At 42.0% G+C, this 15,636-nt stretch overlaps 2 protein-coding genes across 3 annotated transcripts in view; both read left to right on the forward strand.

The window, feature by feature from the left end:
* GSPT1 (G1 to S phase transition 1) overlaps window positions 1-9,795 on the forward strand; it is a 46,785-nt gene extending 36,990 nt beyond the window's left edge. Inside the window, exons 12-15 of the mRNA XM_008066232.2 lie at window positions 1,030-1,203; window positions 3,017-3,106; window positions 3,250-3,418; window positions 5,101-9,795. Coding sequence (XP_008064423.1) covers window positions 1,030-1,203; window positions 3,017-3,106; window positions 3,250-3,418; window positions 5,101-5,153 — 486 coding nt within the window. The 3' untranslated portion in view covers window positions 5,154-9,795. The remainder of the gene's footprint in view (window positions 1-1,029; window positions 1,204-3,016; window positions 3,107-3,249; window positions 3,419-5,100) is intronic.
* Window positions 9,796-12,749: 2,954 nt separating this feature from the next.
* RSL1D1 (ribosomal L1 domain containing 1) overlaps window positions 12,750-15,636 on the forward strand; it is a 15,146-nt gene continuing 12,259 nt past the window's right edge. For both annotated transcript variants that reach the window (XM_008066233.1, XM_021716662.1), the window contains exons 1-2: window positions 12,750-12,872; window positions 13,566-13,705. In XM_008066233.1, coding sequence (XP_008064424.1) covers window positions 12,768-12,872; window positions 13,566-13,705 — 245 coding nt within the window. In that variant the 5' untranslated portion in view covers window positions 12,750-12,767. The remainder of the gene's footprint in view (window positions 12,873-13,565; window positions 13,706-15,636) is intronic.

Below are 15,636 nucleotides of genomic sequence, written 5' to 3' on the forward strand. Positions count from 1 at the left end.
CCGGCCACGTCAGCCTCGACCTGCTGGGCTCCGGTGATCCTTCTGCCTCAGCCTTCCAAGAAGCTGGAACTACAGGCGCGTGCTACCATACCCAGCTAATTTTTTGATTTATTGTAGAGATGAGGTCTCACCAAGTTGCCCAGGCGGGTTTCAAACCCGTGGTCTCAGGCAATCCACACACCTCAGCCTCCCAAGGCGCGAGATTACAGACTGAGCCACTGAGCCCGGCTCTAATTCTTTCTTTATCATTAGAGTTCCATTAAAACATGCACAATCACCATGAATTCTTCCTCAGTGTTACTTCTGACTGCTCAATTGCTGATATCTACAGATAATGTGTTACTAAGAAACTGTTTCCTGTTTTCGTGAGACACTCTGTAAAAGCTCCAAAGGTGTTGCTCATGCAGAATCTTCCTCTAGAGATTTTGTTAGATTTAAGTAAAAAATTTATTTACCGTGCTCAATCCAAGCATAGAAAATTAGAAAAGGATTTCCTTGTCAATGTGATGGTTAGGTGTAATTGGCAACTTACAAATTATACTTTGGGGTGACTTGATACCGTCTGCACTCAAGATTATTCTCCATAGTGCTTTCTTCCAAAGTATTTGTATTTTATTTTATTTGAGTTGGAATCTCACTCCAGCACCCAAGCTGGAGTGCAGTGGCACGCTCATGGCCACCCCAGCATCAACCTGCTGGACTCTGGCGATCCTTCTGCCTCAGCCTTCCAAGTAGCTGGAACTATAGGCACAGCTACCACACCTGGCTAATTTTTTTAGTGTAGAAATGTAGGCTCAGGTAATCCCCTCACCTCAGCCTCCCAAAGTGCTGGGATTACAGGCTTGAGCCACCATGTTTCTGTTTTGAAGCCTACTTTTTCTTACATAGTCACCTTTGCAGCTTGAAGGCTAACAAATGAATGAAAATAAACAAACCACAGAAAAATGTGACTTGCAACATTCAGATCATTGTATGTTCTATAATGCAGTGAATGCATCAGATAACTTCCAATCTTGATTTCTTTTAAAGCACAATGTGGAAGTTCTTGGAATACTTTCCGATGATGTAGAAACTGATACTGTAGCCCCAGGTGAAAACCTCAAAATTAGACTGAAAGGCATTGAAGAAGAGGAGATTCTTCCAGGATTCATACTTTGTGATCCTAATAATCTTTGTCATTCTGGACGCACATTTGATGCCCAGGTAAACAAGTTATTGTAGTTTTCTTAGTGATTTTTTAATGTCTAAATGATATTAGAATTTTAATGCTTTTTGTCGTGATTATTGATGACATGCATGCAACCCATATTAGTACATAGAAGGGGAATTGAAATTGTATTAACCATTTATATGTCACAGCTATGTGTATGTATCTCAGATAGTAAGGCCTTCAAGATTGTACAAGTGCTTACTGACCAGAGACTATTCTTTGTTAATTTCCTTATTTTTGATCGATTGTTGATAAATTTTAGAATATTTAATATTGAGCATTGTTGCCTTGGAAGTCATGGTTTGTATGCTCATTCAGAGTAAATAACTTTCTAGACAGGAAATAACACACGGTTATTTCCAACCAGACCTCCCTTTGAGAATGACAGAGTAAATGATTGGTCAGGCTAAACAGAATTTTTGAGTTATGTTATCAGGTATGATGACTAATCAAGTTAGATTTTAATGCCAGATGTAAGGTTATTTGCCTTTACTGAACCTTGGTTATTGAGAAATGGATAAAGCTATGGTAAGTTCACATCTAGGTAGCTTGTGAGCTGTAATGTTTAGTTTAATTCCCTGGGGAATATACGGAAAGACTTCCCAGGGAAGAAAGTCTGCCTGCTGTGTTTTTTTTGTTTGTTTTGTTTTGTTTGAGTCGGAGCCTCACTCTGTCACCCAGGCTGGAGCGCAGTGGCATACTCACAACCACCACAGCACTTCAGCCTTTCAAGTAGCTGGAACTATAGGCGCGTGCCACCACACCCAGCTAATTTTTTTATTTATTGTAGAGACAAGGTCTCGCCAGATTGTCCAGGCTGGTCTCGAACCCCTGGGCTCAGGCAGTCCTCTCGCCTTGGCCTCCCAAAGTGCTGGGATTACAGGCGTGAGCCCCTGCGCCCAGCCTGCTGTGGCTTTGGTTTTTGTTTTGTTTTGTTTTTGAGTCAGAGTCTTACTGTTGTCCAGGCTGGAGTGCAGTGGCACACTCATGGCCGCCATAGCCTCGACCTGCTGGTCTCAGGTGATCCTTCTGCCTCAGCCTTCCGAGTAGCTGAAACTACAGGCATATACCATCACACCTAGCTAATTTTTCTTGATTTATTATAGAGATGAGGTCTCGCCAAGTTGCCCAGGCTGGTCTTGTACTCGTGGGCTCAAGTAAATCTCTTACCTCGGCCTCCCAAAGTACTGGGATAGGTGTAAGCCACTGCTGTGTTTTTTTGTTTGTTTGTTTGTTTTGGTTTGTTTTTTTTTTTGAGTTAGAGTCTCACTTGGTCGTCCAGACTGGAGTGCAGTGGCCGCTCTCGGCCACCGCAGCCTCGACCTGCTGGGCTCCGGCGATCCTTCCGCCTCAGCCTTCCAAGTAGCCGGAATTACAGGCATGCGCTACCATGCCCGGCTGATTTTTTTTTTTGATTTATTGTAGAGATGAAGTCTCGCTGCCTAGGCGGGTCTCGAACCCGTGCGCTCAGGCAATCCACTCACTTCAGCCTCCCAAAGGCGTGGGATTACAGGCTGAGCCACCGAGCCCGGCACTGCTGTGTTTTTAAAGTTGACCAGGCTCTTGGCAAAAGGAGATGAGTAGGGTATGGGATATTGAAATTCATGCTTGGAGGGTAGGCGGCCTGACCCATCCTGTGAACAGAATGAATAAGACAGAGCTACTACTTCCAATACAAAAATAATTTGACTTGGTGTCCTCCTGAGGTGGTGCATTATACTGATTTTTTGGTTTTATATGGCACTTGAGAACATGCTGTTCTATTTTACCCTAAGGATAAAGATAAGAATTTTGTTTGTTTGACAGATAGTGATTATAGAGCACAAATCCATCATCTGCCCAGGGTATAATGCGGTGCTGCACATTCACACCTGTATTGAGGAAGTCGAAATAACAGTGAGTTTGTTTTAAGATCGTTCATTTGTTTATTAGGTTTTAAGATTATCTTGATAATTTCTGATCGTCAACTTTTCTTTGTACTCCTGTTCTTAAAGATTCTTGTAATTGGCATTATTCTTATCTTCTTTTTTCTTGGTTAGGCCTTAATCTGCTTAGTGGACAAAAAATCAGGAGAAAAAAGTAAGACTCGACCCCGTTTTGTGAAACAAGATCAAGTGTGCATTGCTCGCTTAAGGACAGCAGGAACCATCTGCCTCGAGACCTTCAAAGACTTCCCTCAGATGGGTCGTTTTACCCTAAGAGATGAGGGTAAGAGCTTTTAAATTTATATCTAGTCGTATTCTAGGATGTCTAGTTTGGACAATCATCTCAGTATAGTGCACATTGCAGCAGGTTCACTGAAAACTTGGATCGTATTCTGTAATATATTCATCTGAATGTTTTGTTAGTTGAACATACCGAACATCAGAACTATCTATGTACTTTTAGCAGTAATACTAAATTTAGTAATGCTCTACATGAAGGAAGAATCTTAATTTTGACATTTTGTGAGTAATGGGTTTGGAGAGTAATTGTGTTAAAGTAAGTTTTTTGTTTTTGAGTTGGAGTCTCACTCTGTTACCCAGGTTAGAGTACAGTGGCACTCTCATGGCCGCTGCAACCCTGGCCTGCTGGGCTTAGGCGATTCTTCCACCTCAGCCTTTCGAGTAGCTGGAACTATAGGCACATACCATCATGCCTGACTAATTTTTGATTTATTGTAGAGACGAGGTCTCGCCAAGCTGCCCAGATTGATCTCGAACCCTTGGGCTCAATCCATCCTCTCGCCTCTGCCTCCCAAAGTGCTGGGATTTACAGGCATATGCCACTGTACCCAGCTAAGACATTTCTATGATGAAATCCTTTGTAATATGTTTAGAGGATAAAGAAGATATGGAGATTGATTTTTTTTACACCTGATTTTTCAGCAAATGTTCTTTTCTGTGCATCAATTTCTGCCCACCTCTGGGTGATACAGAAAAACTGTGATCTTCCTGTCTTAGGGTCATGAAAGTCTTTAGTATGCAAACAAAATGACTGCTATGAAACATTCCTTATGGGTTGTTAATATTTCTAACTTAGATAACCATTTTAGGACTATGAAAAACTTTACATAAAATTTTATTGTTGAACTGAAATGTGGAATAGTCAGCTTATATGATAGTTTCAATTCCATTTAGCAAAACTTACTGTATATCTACTAAATGTCAGAACTGTGCAAAGCACTGGTGATGAAAACCATTCCTGAAGCTTCAGGAAAAAAACATTCTAAAGACAATGCTTGTTTTACTTTAATATTCTTATCTTAAAACTCTTCTTGTTGATAGTAAAACTGGTTATTGGGTATACCCTATTAATAGAACAAAATGATACTTATAGCTCCCAAACAACCTTGTAAAATTAGTCAGACAGAGGAAATAAACGTAGCAGGAAATTTTTAACTCCAGGTTTATTTTTTAACTAATTTGGCTCTTTGGTTTTTCACAAGACTCAATGGTCAGTGAGTTGTATTCAGCACTAATTGCTGCATCTTTTTTTTTTTTTGAGTTGGAGTTTCACTCTGTCACTGAGGCTGGAGTGCAGTGGCACGCTCACAGCTACCCCAGCATCCACTTGCTAGGCTTCAGCGATCCTTTTGCCTCAGCCTTCCATGTAGCTGGAACTATAGGCACACACTACCACGCCCAGCTAATTTTTGATATATTGTAAAGACGAGGTCTTGCCAAGTTGCCCAGATTGGTCTCGAGCCTGTAGGCTCAGGCAATCCACTCCCTCTTATTGAGGCTACCTAATCAGAAATCACAGGTTTGGCAGTAAAGCCAGTTAATTAGCAATTTACATTGTTAAAAAATTTTTATGATTTTAAAATAATAAATAACAAAGGTTTAATATCTTACATTGGCTTGCTGTGAACTACTGAAAGGTTTTTTTTTTTTTAATTTCATTTCCAGGTAAAACCATTGCAATTGGAAAAGTTCTGAAACTGGTTCCAGAGAAAGACTAAGCATTTCCTTTGATGACCCTGCACAATACTGTGAGGAGTACTGACTGCAAAAGCTTACTTCACACCGCCTTCTCTTATTTTCTGCCCATTGATAAACCTCTCCCCATATTTTGCAAAGAGAAAATTCACAGCAAAAGTCCACATTATGTCAGCTTTCTCATATTGAGAGCTCTGCTATGCCACTGTTGAATTTTTTCCAAGATTCTCCCACCCCTTTCAAACTCTGCTTCCTTGGACAGATTTGGCAATAGCTTTGTAAGTGATGTGGACATAATTGCCTAAAATAATGAAAACCTACAGGAATTTTTTTATTTTTCATGTTCCCCTTAGGCATATTTAGTATTTTTCCCCAGGCAGATCATTTTGAGTGTGCGAGTGTGTGTGCACATGTTACAAAGACAACTACCATGTTAATAAAATATTCCATTTGAAATCCTTTTCGGTATTTGAATTGCTTTTGAATAATGTTTTTTATCTGGATGTAACATTGTAGCATTAGCTTTTTAACTTTCCCAAGTAATTGAATACATTTTATTACTTGGTCTTTTCTAAACTCTTTCCCTATCCACTACTTTAAATGAGGCATTTACAAACAATGTTCAAGTTTATATTAAAGGAAAGGATTAGTTTGACCCCTTCTTTAGATGGTTAATGCATACATGCAAATAAACCCCTTTATCCAGCTATGACACTGCTTTACTAGGTCTTTCAGTTATTTTCTGCCAATTTATATTTTAACATGATTTCTTAAATATAGTATGTTGTTTTACAAGAACAGCATACTGTAGTTTTTATATAAGTAAAGCTTAATGAAATTGTACCCCTACAGAAAATTCCATTAACTTGATAAATTAGTGGAATTTACAATTAAGCAAGCATGTTGAGACCTGGCAAAAATGCCTCTTTTAGTGTTTATAAGAGCTGCATGCATCTAGTATGAAAACCTTATCAATTGCAAGTGCCAGTTTTACAAGGTACCCAGATGACACTTTGTATCATTGACTTTAAAGGTTGGATGTTTCTTGCTGGTTGAAGCTAAATTTCAACCCAGCTACTAAGTGAACACATTTAGGGTCATTAGAATCCGCACAGACTACAATTAACAGTGATAAGTAGAATCAAGCACAGTCTAAGTTTTATCTCACTTGTTTGAAATTGACTGAGTTTTCTTCAGTATGAAGCTGAGATTTGCTAGCCACGATATGGATATCCTGTGGCACAGCACTGTGGTGGTTTTTAGTTTTTAGATTGAAGGCTGACTTTCTGCTATAAGTGTCATGACTCTTAAATTTTTCATGAGATTAAGTGAGAAAAGGAAAACACCATTTCTGGGTTTATGAGAAGCCCCCTTGATGTTGAGTATTGCCATTTATCAAAGACTTGGCTTCTTTTAGATTGTGACATATCTCTAACTATGATACTTTGTTACTGTATATTTGATGACAGTTCCTTTCCCTGTAATCTTGCTCCTCAGAAAAGAAAAGCCTAGTTAGATTGTATTTTCCAGTCACAAAACATAGAATTTAATCTAATAGTGTTTTCTTCACTATGAAATTCCCATTTGTTTCATGAATGAGGCTGCTACATCTTGTGGACAGAGCAAAGCTACTGTCCTATAGCTTCTTATAACTATACTTATGGCTATTAAATTGCATGGAATTTAAATAAATTTTATTATGTCTGCAAATCTCTGGGCTTTTATTTTTCTGGGAAATATGAGAGCTTTCATCAACATAATAGTTATTTTTATATTTCCATGTTAACAAGAACAAATACTAGCAATTGCTTGGGTTTTAATGAATAAGTTCAAGAGTCACTGAAATTATTTCCAAAGATAAGAGTTCCCTTTTTAAATTGAACACATTTCTAAAAACCGTTGTTTGCTATTAAAACATTTACACTTAGAATATTCTGTGTATGTTGCCAAGACTCCTAAGGAAAACAACTTGGATATCAACTGTGAAGGACCTACCTCTAAAAAGAATAGGTAATAAGATACAAATGTCATTATAAAAATTCCATTGAATTCTTGCACATTTGCAAGATTAGATTATTCAAGAGAAATTTAAATGCAAAAGTTAACCAGCACCATGAATTTTATGGACTTTGAAATTCTTTGAGAAGTATTCCTGTTTAAAGTTGATAAATGTTAAACTCCTTTTTGCACTGGCTAGTCATTTGGATAAGGAAATAAAACATCTGAAGTGAACTGGCAGTGTGTGAAGATTTTGGACCTTTAAACAGCAATAAAATTCCCATGCTGTCATCCTGTCTTACACAAGCACAAACGTGTGTATATGGTCAACAATGCAAAAATAGGGTAGTTGGCTGCATAGTTAGGATATCACATACCTAAAACATTTCTATCTTTAACATATATTGGAATTATGATTTTCTTTTCACATTACTGATGTTCTTTATACAACTTTTCATGCTAGATTATTTAATTAGTTTTTTAAATAAGAAATGTCATTGAAATAAACATTTAAGTGACTGTCATTTTAAACCCTTATTTCTTACTGTGGCTTGAGAAGGGAAGATATAGCATTTCATTGTTGTCTTTAATTTGCAAAAAGAACTTACCCAGTGAAAATCTATGTAAAATCAAACCTAAAGAGTTGGACTGAGTGTATACTGTCACGAAATTAAGTGACCAATAGTAAAGTGTTACTGAATAATTAAGGCCATGTATTTTTTGTTTTGAATTTAAAATCTTGAAATATGTGGTAATTGAATGTTAAAAAACTTCATAGACTGTAAAAGTACAGGTTATTCATTGTAATAAGAGTTTAACTTGCTCATCTGCTGATTACATAAACTACAAAAACTGCTTTTATAATATGGGACTTTGAACTGTGCTGTAGTTGAACACTTACTGGCATCCTTTTAGCTAAAGTGCTGCAAATATTTTGGGTCATACTTGCAACCAGATGCAGTTTTGCAACCCAAGAAAAAGTTTAACCTTTGGCCAAAAACTGCTTCCAGGATGATCTTCAGGAACACTAGTTCTGACTGTAATTACTCGGTGACCTCTGACAACTATTTCCCATGACAGCACCCTTGCCCCTTTCCTTTCTGGCATGGACTTCCTCATGGATGATAACTCCATTGCTTTGGATAGGGATCTAAGGCAGTCAAGGGATCAGTACACAGTCTTTATTATGGCTCTTAACATCAGGCAACTCTGAACCTTTAAACCCTTTGTGAAAATTCTGGATACAGCACTGCAGCTCTGATTCTCAGATGGTTTAAATGTTATATTCAGTGTTGATCTGCCTTAGCAGAACAAACTGTGCCATTAATCCTCTCACAGACATACGTAAGGTAGATTGCAATCAGTTGGATTTGTAGGACAATTATGTCTCCAAACAATAAGACTTTTCTTTCCAGCTAACTTCTTTCAGTGGTTCTAGCAGATGCCATCTAATATATTCAGGATCTTGTTTCTTTCTTAGAGATCCTGCCATGGCAGCAACTTGTTAAATCAATGTAATTGTATATGCACAACTCAAAAGACTTACTAGGTTTAAATTTAGCAATCAGTTGGTTAGATTAGATCTCATAGTTAATGGAATAGGAAGTGTTATTTTCCAGTAGTCATTCAGTGGATTCCATTTGAACCAATTTACTGTCAGAATTCAGATAGGGTAGATTTGGTTCAACTTTTGATGGTTTGGGCTCTAGGATATTCTTGATTTTCAGTATCCTAGAACTTACTGAGTCTTCCCTTCAATAAATACACTTCTCACATACCTCTAATCCTATGCTTCCTTGAAACAGTAATATGCTAGCTGTTGTTTACTAAGGATTATTATAAGGGCCTGGAGCTGTGGGAGTGGCATAAAACCTTTATGTTCTCCAATAAAAGGGAAAAGCAGACTGGCACTTTGTCTGCTGAGGCAGAAAATACTAGAACTTCTTAAATGACCCTGAAAAGGCAATTCTTTTTTGCCTTGTCACATTTGCCACTGTGCCCATGAAAACGATGTGGAAACCTCAGGTTTGTGGACAGCGTGGGTGGAACAACATTCTGTACTTCCTGAGGCTCTTCTGCCAGCCACATTAGCTTAGTGCTTCTGACGTAAGCCCAAGTCCTTGCTACCTCCTTTTCCTGCTGCCCAGGAAGCGTGTGTGTGCTGGAGTTTGAGCTCTTGGCGCTGCTCAGGTGACTGTCCTCACCTCCATTTCCTCCACATGCATTAGGAGAAACTGAAGTCTGGGCCTGCAAGGTCTGCATTTCAAGGACTCACACACTGAACTCTCAGAGATGTACACATCTCTTAACTAGTTTCTTCTGTTTGTTCTAAAGGAAATGTGGTTATCTCAGGCCAGGATTTAGTGACTAGTTTTCACTAGACAGCAGGTTAATACCTAGATCTCTTTTTTAAAAAAAGAAAGAAAATATAGAAACAGGATTAAAGGGAACTGATGAGGTTTGCTGAGTTTTTTAGCCTAATTCCAAATCATGGAAAAGTGCTCTAAGTAGGAAAGAAACCTTTTTCTTATGATTTGTAGCTACCTACTGTGCCTGACTCGGTGCCTGTGTGAGGATTAAGCCCTTAGTCTGCTCTTTCAATTATTCAAATGACAAGTTAAACTTGCTTTTGTAATAACAATAAAAGTTGTCATCTTCCCTTTTGAAGGATTTGTCTGTTTGTTTGTAATAATCTGTGTAGTCACAACCCATGCCCTTTGCTGTACAAGCCTTTGTTTTTGTGTGAGGGATTAGCACCATCTACCAGCAGATTTGCTGGATGCATTTAGCAAGCTCTGTCACATAAGAGATTTGCCAACACGTCATCTGCTTAGATGTATATCACATGCAAGTCTCTACGGTGTTTATGACCTTACAAAACAACAGCAGCCCTACAGGAAGTTAGAGATGCCGAATGAGAAATATATCACAGTGTATGGTTTTCTATGAACAGTTGAGTTGGAGAAACATCAATTATGTCAGAACTATGAGCCGCCATATTCAGGGTTTTTAATAAAGGGCAAGAGACCAAATAGTGTTTATGTTTACCCTTTTTATTTAACATGCACGGGCAAAAGAAATTGATGATAAACAAAGGTCGTATACACGGTAGGTAAATGAATGGTAGCAATACATTCCTATGTGCTCATCTTTATCCAGTGAGCTAGAATGAGTTCCTGCCTATACTGTCTTCAGGTGATAGGAAACACTTTGAAGTTGTGGTCCTCAGTCTCTAGGTATTTGCCATTAAACTATTTCTAGCTTAAATAAAACTTAGGGGCAAGCTTGTTATTAAAGCAGGGATTCATATAAAAGTTCTAAATAAGTGAGTCAGGTGCAGTGGCTCATGCCTGTAATCCCAATACTTCGGGAGGCTGAGGTGGGTGGATTGCTTGAGCCCAGGTGTTCAAGACTAACTTGGCAACATGGTGAAATCCCATCTCTACAAAAAAATTTTAAAAATGAGCCAGGCATGGTGGCATGAGCCTGTAGTCCCAGTTACTCAGGAGGCTGAAGCAGAAGGCTTTTCTGAGCCAGAAGGTCGAGAATGTACTGAGCTGTGATGGTGCCACTGCACTCCAGCCTGGGCAACAGAGACCCCAACTCAAAAACAAGTTTGAATGACTTTTGTGACATCCCAGTAATTAACCACACTTTTCTACTCTTAACGACTAGGTATCCAACACTGTTCATCAAACAGATTTTTTGTTGAAAGAACAGCTTTCTTAAATGTCTTTGGGAACCACACTTGGGCACTGTACTGCCCAGGCAGAGGACTAACATGGAGGATTTTTATACTACATAGCACATGGAACCAGTTTCATAGACACAGGCACTCCATATCAATGCTCCCCAAAAGCAGAAAAGTGACATCAATACCTTGGGTGCTCTAGTGAAGAACTGCTTATCTCAAACCAAGGAACCTTAAAGTAGAATTTTTGTTGTTATTTATTTTTTGAGTTGGAGTCTCACTCAACTCCCACTCTTTCATGTCTCAAAACTTTAGCTTGTCACAAAAAGCCTGGGGAACCATCACACACCCTCAGAAGATCCTAAGTCAGCTGTTGTGTTGCTGCATGGTGCAATGCTGCAGGCCATTGGAAAAGATGAACTTGGCACAATTTCCAAAACATTAACAGGAAAAGTATGGTGAAGATTCCTTCTTCATGGCTCCTATTTGTGGGTTTTGTTTGTTTGTTTAGCAGAGTCAGGGTGTGTCGATGTCGCCCAGGCTGGAGTGCAGTGGCGAAATTTTAACTCACCGCAGCCACAGCCTCGACCTCCTGGACTCAGGTGATCCTCCTTAGTCTCCCTAGTAGCCAGGACTACAAGCACACACCACCACAACAGTCTAATTTTTTTTTGAGTCAGAGTCTCACTGTCTCCCAGGCTGGAGTGCAGTGGCCCACTTACTGCCACCGCAGCCTCGACCTGCTGGGCTCAGGCAATCCTTCCGTCTCAGCCTTCCAAGTAGCTGGAACTACAGGCACGTGCCACCACACCCGGCTAATTTATTTTTATTTTTATTTATTGTAGAGATGCGGTCTCGCCATGTTGCCCAGGCTGGTCTTGAACCCATGGGTTCAGGCAATCCTCTTGCCTCTCTCTCCCAAAGTGCTGGAATTACAGGCATGATCCACCGTGCCCAGCTTCACCCAGGTAATTTTTTGTAGAGATGAGGTCTCGCTGTGTTGTCCAGGCTGGTCTCGAACTCCTGGACTCAAGTGATCTCCCACCTTGGCCTCCCAAAGTGCTGGGATTACAGGCTTGAGCCACCGCGCCCGACCTTTGTGTTTTTTTTTAGAAAGACAAAATCCAAGCCCATACATCCAAAAAGGGAAAAACGGAGAAATGTTTGAACACACCCAGGACACTTCTGGAAGGTTCCAGGCTGGCATGGTGGGGAGACGGCCTACCTACTGCGCCAGTCCGTTTTCGCACAGGCCCTCGCCTCCCGCCTCGCGGTCCTGCTCACGATTCGGTCTGTTGCCGCAGGCCGCGCCCGGATTTCCCCGCAGCAAGGGGAGGCGTAACCCAGAGTCGCCCAGCGGGTGGTGCGGGAGCCAGGGGTCCGCGCTCGCCCCTACGGCCCAAAGGCGGCGGCCACGAGGCGCCGGGGAGCACTCTGGGGCGCCCGACGGGACTCTTCCCCCGCTCAAGACGCCTTCGCAATCCGTTGGCGCACACTTCTCATCCCAGCACAGTGGGAGACCGAGGCAGGAGGATCGCTTGAGCGCAGGAGCTCGAGACCAGCCTGGGAAACGTAGCAAGCCCTCGTCTCTATTTTTATTTTTTTCTTTTAAAGATGTAGGGCACAATTCAGGGTTCGTCTCTATTTTTTAAAAAGAGCGAGAGAGAGCGGTATCGCCAGGCTACGCTCCGAGGCTCACGGAAAGCGGGAGTACCCAGGAAGCGCAGACGATGCCTCACGGAGCGACTCACAGCAGCAGTGGCGACGAACAGCATAGGCCAAACCACTCCCACTCGATGCCTGGGATCAGAACCCCGCACTTTTCCGGAAGTGACGCCCGACAACTCGGTTCCCGCCCCTTACTTCCGGCCCCGAGCCTCGCGCGCGCGTGCGCACTAGGAACCGGCCTGCGGGCTCTGCATGCGCGTCTGCACGCGGTCAGAGCGGAATGGAGGACTTGGCCTCTATCCCGCCGGCATCCTCAGATGCCCCTGCAACTTCCACCTCGACTCCGGATGCCCCGACCACCCTGGGGCAGCTGAACCAAGAGCAGGTGAATGTCCCCTGGGGAGGGTGGTGTGGAAGCGGGGTGGCGGTGACCTTGTGAGGCGCGGTGGTCCCTGGTGAGCCACGCGCGGGCTCCGCGCCTCCCGACACCCTCCCGAGCTTTGGGAGGGTCGCTTGCGGACCCTGCCCCCAGCGGACCAGCCCGAAGCCACAGTCCTGGCTTTCTTGAATTGGGTTGCAAGGATAACGGGGTTTGGGGCGAAATCGACTTGGCCTTCCTTCCCCTCCGCTTGGCCTTGGCCAAGTCCCTTGATTTTCATTCCTGTTTTTCCCTTAAAATGGGCCCTTCCGCTTTTCAGGATCAGAAGAACTAATTATGTAAGGGCTCTGGCCAGCCCTGGCACAGAATAAGGACTCAGTAGACACTAGGTGCCAGTCGTTGCGCGCTGTTCCCGGGACTGCCACCTTCCCGTGGCAGGCGGAGGAAGCCTGTTTCCATCCGCCGGGTCCTCTTACTAGAAGAGGCGCCTTCTGTAGACAATGCTGGGACTGGGTCCTCAGGCATTTTGGATGGATTCTTACATTCCCCTGAGTATGCACTGCCGATTCCTAAGAGGTACAGTTATGGATATGGCCTCTTAAAATAGAAGTTAGAACACAAAAGAGAAATGTGTGGGGAGGGGGCAAATCTTAAATGAAAATGAGGACGTTTAATTATTTGTATGTTTCCACTTTGCAGATTAGAAAGGCCTTAGAAGCTCTGTTAACACATTCCAAATCCAGGAAGAACGATAATGGACTGCTTCTAAATGAGAATGATAATGTGTTTTTAATGGTGGTCTTATGGAAAATCCCAAGCAAGGAACTGAGGGTCAGGATGTAAGTTCTTATTTTCTGTATTTGATTTTTTTTTTTTTGAGTTGGAGTCCTACTCTGTTGCCCAGGCTGGAGTGCAGTGGCATGCTCACAGCTTCCCCAGCCTCCGCCTGCTGGGCTCAGGCCTTCCAAGTAGCTAGAACCACAGACACATGCCACCATGCTCAGCTAATTTTTAATTTTATTTTATTGTAGAGACAGGTCTTGCCATGTTGCTCAGGCTGGTCTCGAACCCCTGGGCTCAGGCAATCCTCTTGCCTCAGCCTCACAAAGTGCTGGGATTACAAGCTTTAGCCACCGCATCTAGCCTGTCTTGGGTATTTTTATATGCTTGTTCATTCTTTGTAATGCTAACAAATTGTACCTTGGTTTCTAATGGAAATTTTGCAAACTCAAAGTAAAAATCTAAGATGAAATAAAACAACTCCCCGAAAGAACCATAGGGCAAAGTGCAATGGCTCATACCTGTATTCTCAACACTTGGGGAGGCCAAGGCAGTAGGATCGCTTGAGATCAGGAGTTTGAGACCAGCCTGGGCATCAAAGCAAGACTCCTTCTCTATAAAAATTTAAAAATTAGCTGAATGTGGAAGTGTGTACCTATAGCCCCAACAACTCAGGAGGCTGAGACAAAAGGATTGCTTGAGCCCAGGAGTTCAGGGATGACAGAGCAAGACCCTGTCTCAAACAAACAAAAAGAACAAATAGGAATTCATTTGTGCTACATTTTTCTAGAAATTTCACCAGTTTTCTGAAGGCTTGATGGACAACAGAATCAGGTCTGTTGAATCAAAAACCTAGTGTTTGAGAGAACAAAAGTGGAATAAATGAAACAGCTTTTGTTTTTTTACTAGAATCTGTTACATCTCCGTGTGAAGCTAAAATTCCTGAGACCTCAGACTTATTTATACAGATACTTGTCAGTGAACTCTTTTCTGTGGAAAAGAAACCTGTTCTTATTCTTAGCAGAGTAAGAATTCTTATTGTTAGGAGTCTTAGGTCACAGATGCCCTCTGTAGAGTTGCCAAATTTAGCAAATAGTTTTTCAAATAAGTGAGTACCAGCAATATTTGTTTTTTTGTGTTTTTTTTTTTTTTTGAGTTGGAGTCTTACTTTGTTGCCCAGGCTGGAGTGCAGTGACGTGATCATAGCTCACTGTAGCCTTGAACTCTTGTGCTCAAGGATTCTCCCACCTCAGCCTCCCAAAGTGCGGGATTACAGGCTGAGCCACCGAGCCTGGCTACCAGCAATATTTGTGACCTACTTACACTGAAAAAAGATTTGATGCTGGGCACAGTGACTCACACCTGTAATTCCAGCACTTTGGGAGGCAGAGGTGAGGATTGCCTGAGCCCAGCAGTTCAAGAATCAGCCTAGGCAATATGACAAGACCTCATGTCTACAAAAAAAAATTTTTAAATTAGCTGGGCGTGGAGGCATGTGCCTGTATTTCCAGCTACTTGGAAGGCTGAGGCAGAAGGATGGCTTGAGCCCAGCAGGTTGAGGCTGCGTTGTCCATGATGGTGCTACAGTACTCCAGCCTGGGTGACAGAGTGAGACTTAAACTCAAAAAAAAAAAGATTTATGTTTGAAACTCAAAAATAGCTGAGTGTCTGCCAGTTGCTTGATCTTGATTTCCTAAGCATCAAAATGCCGGTTCTGCTTTAGCAGATGGTGTATACGCTGGGCGCAGTGGCTCAAGCCTGTAATCCTTCCACTTTGGGAGTCAGAGGTGAGAGAATTGCCTGGACCCAGGGTTCAAGACCAGCCTGGGCAACTTGGCAAGGCCTCGTCTCTACAATAAACCAAAAAATTAGCCAGGCATGGTGACACATGCCTGTAGCTCCAGCTACTTGGAAGGCTAAGGTGGAAGGATCACCTGAGCCCAGCAGGTCGAGGCTGTGGTGGCCGTGAGCATGCCACTGCACTCCAGGA

The sequence above is a fragment of the Carlito syrichta genome, unplaced genomic scaffold (assembly GCF_000164805.1).
Source record: "Carlito syrichta isolate Samal-C Ts95f unplaced genomic scaffold, Tarsius_syrichta-2.0.1 Scaffold308864, whole genome shotgun sequence".
NCBI lineage: Eukaryota > Metazoa > Chordata > Mammalia > Primates > Tarsiidae > Carlito > Carlito syrichta.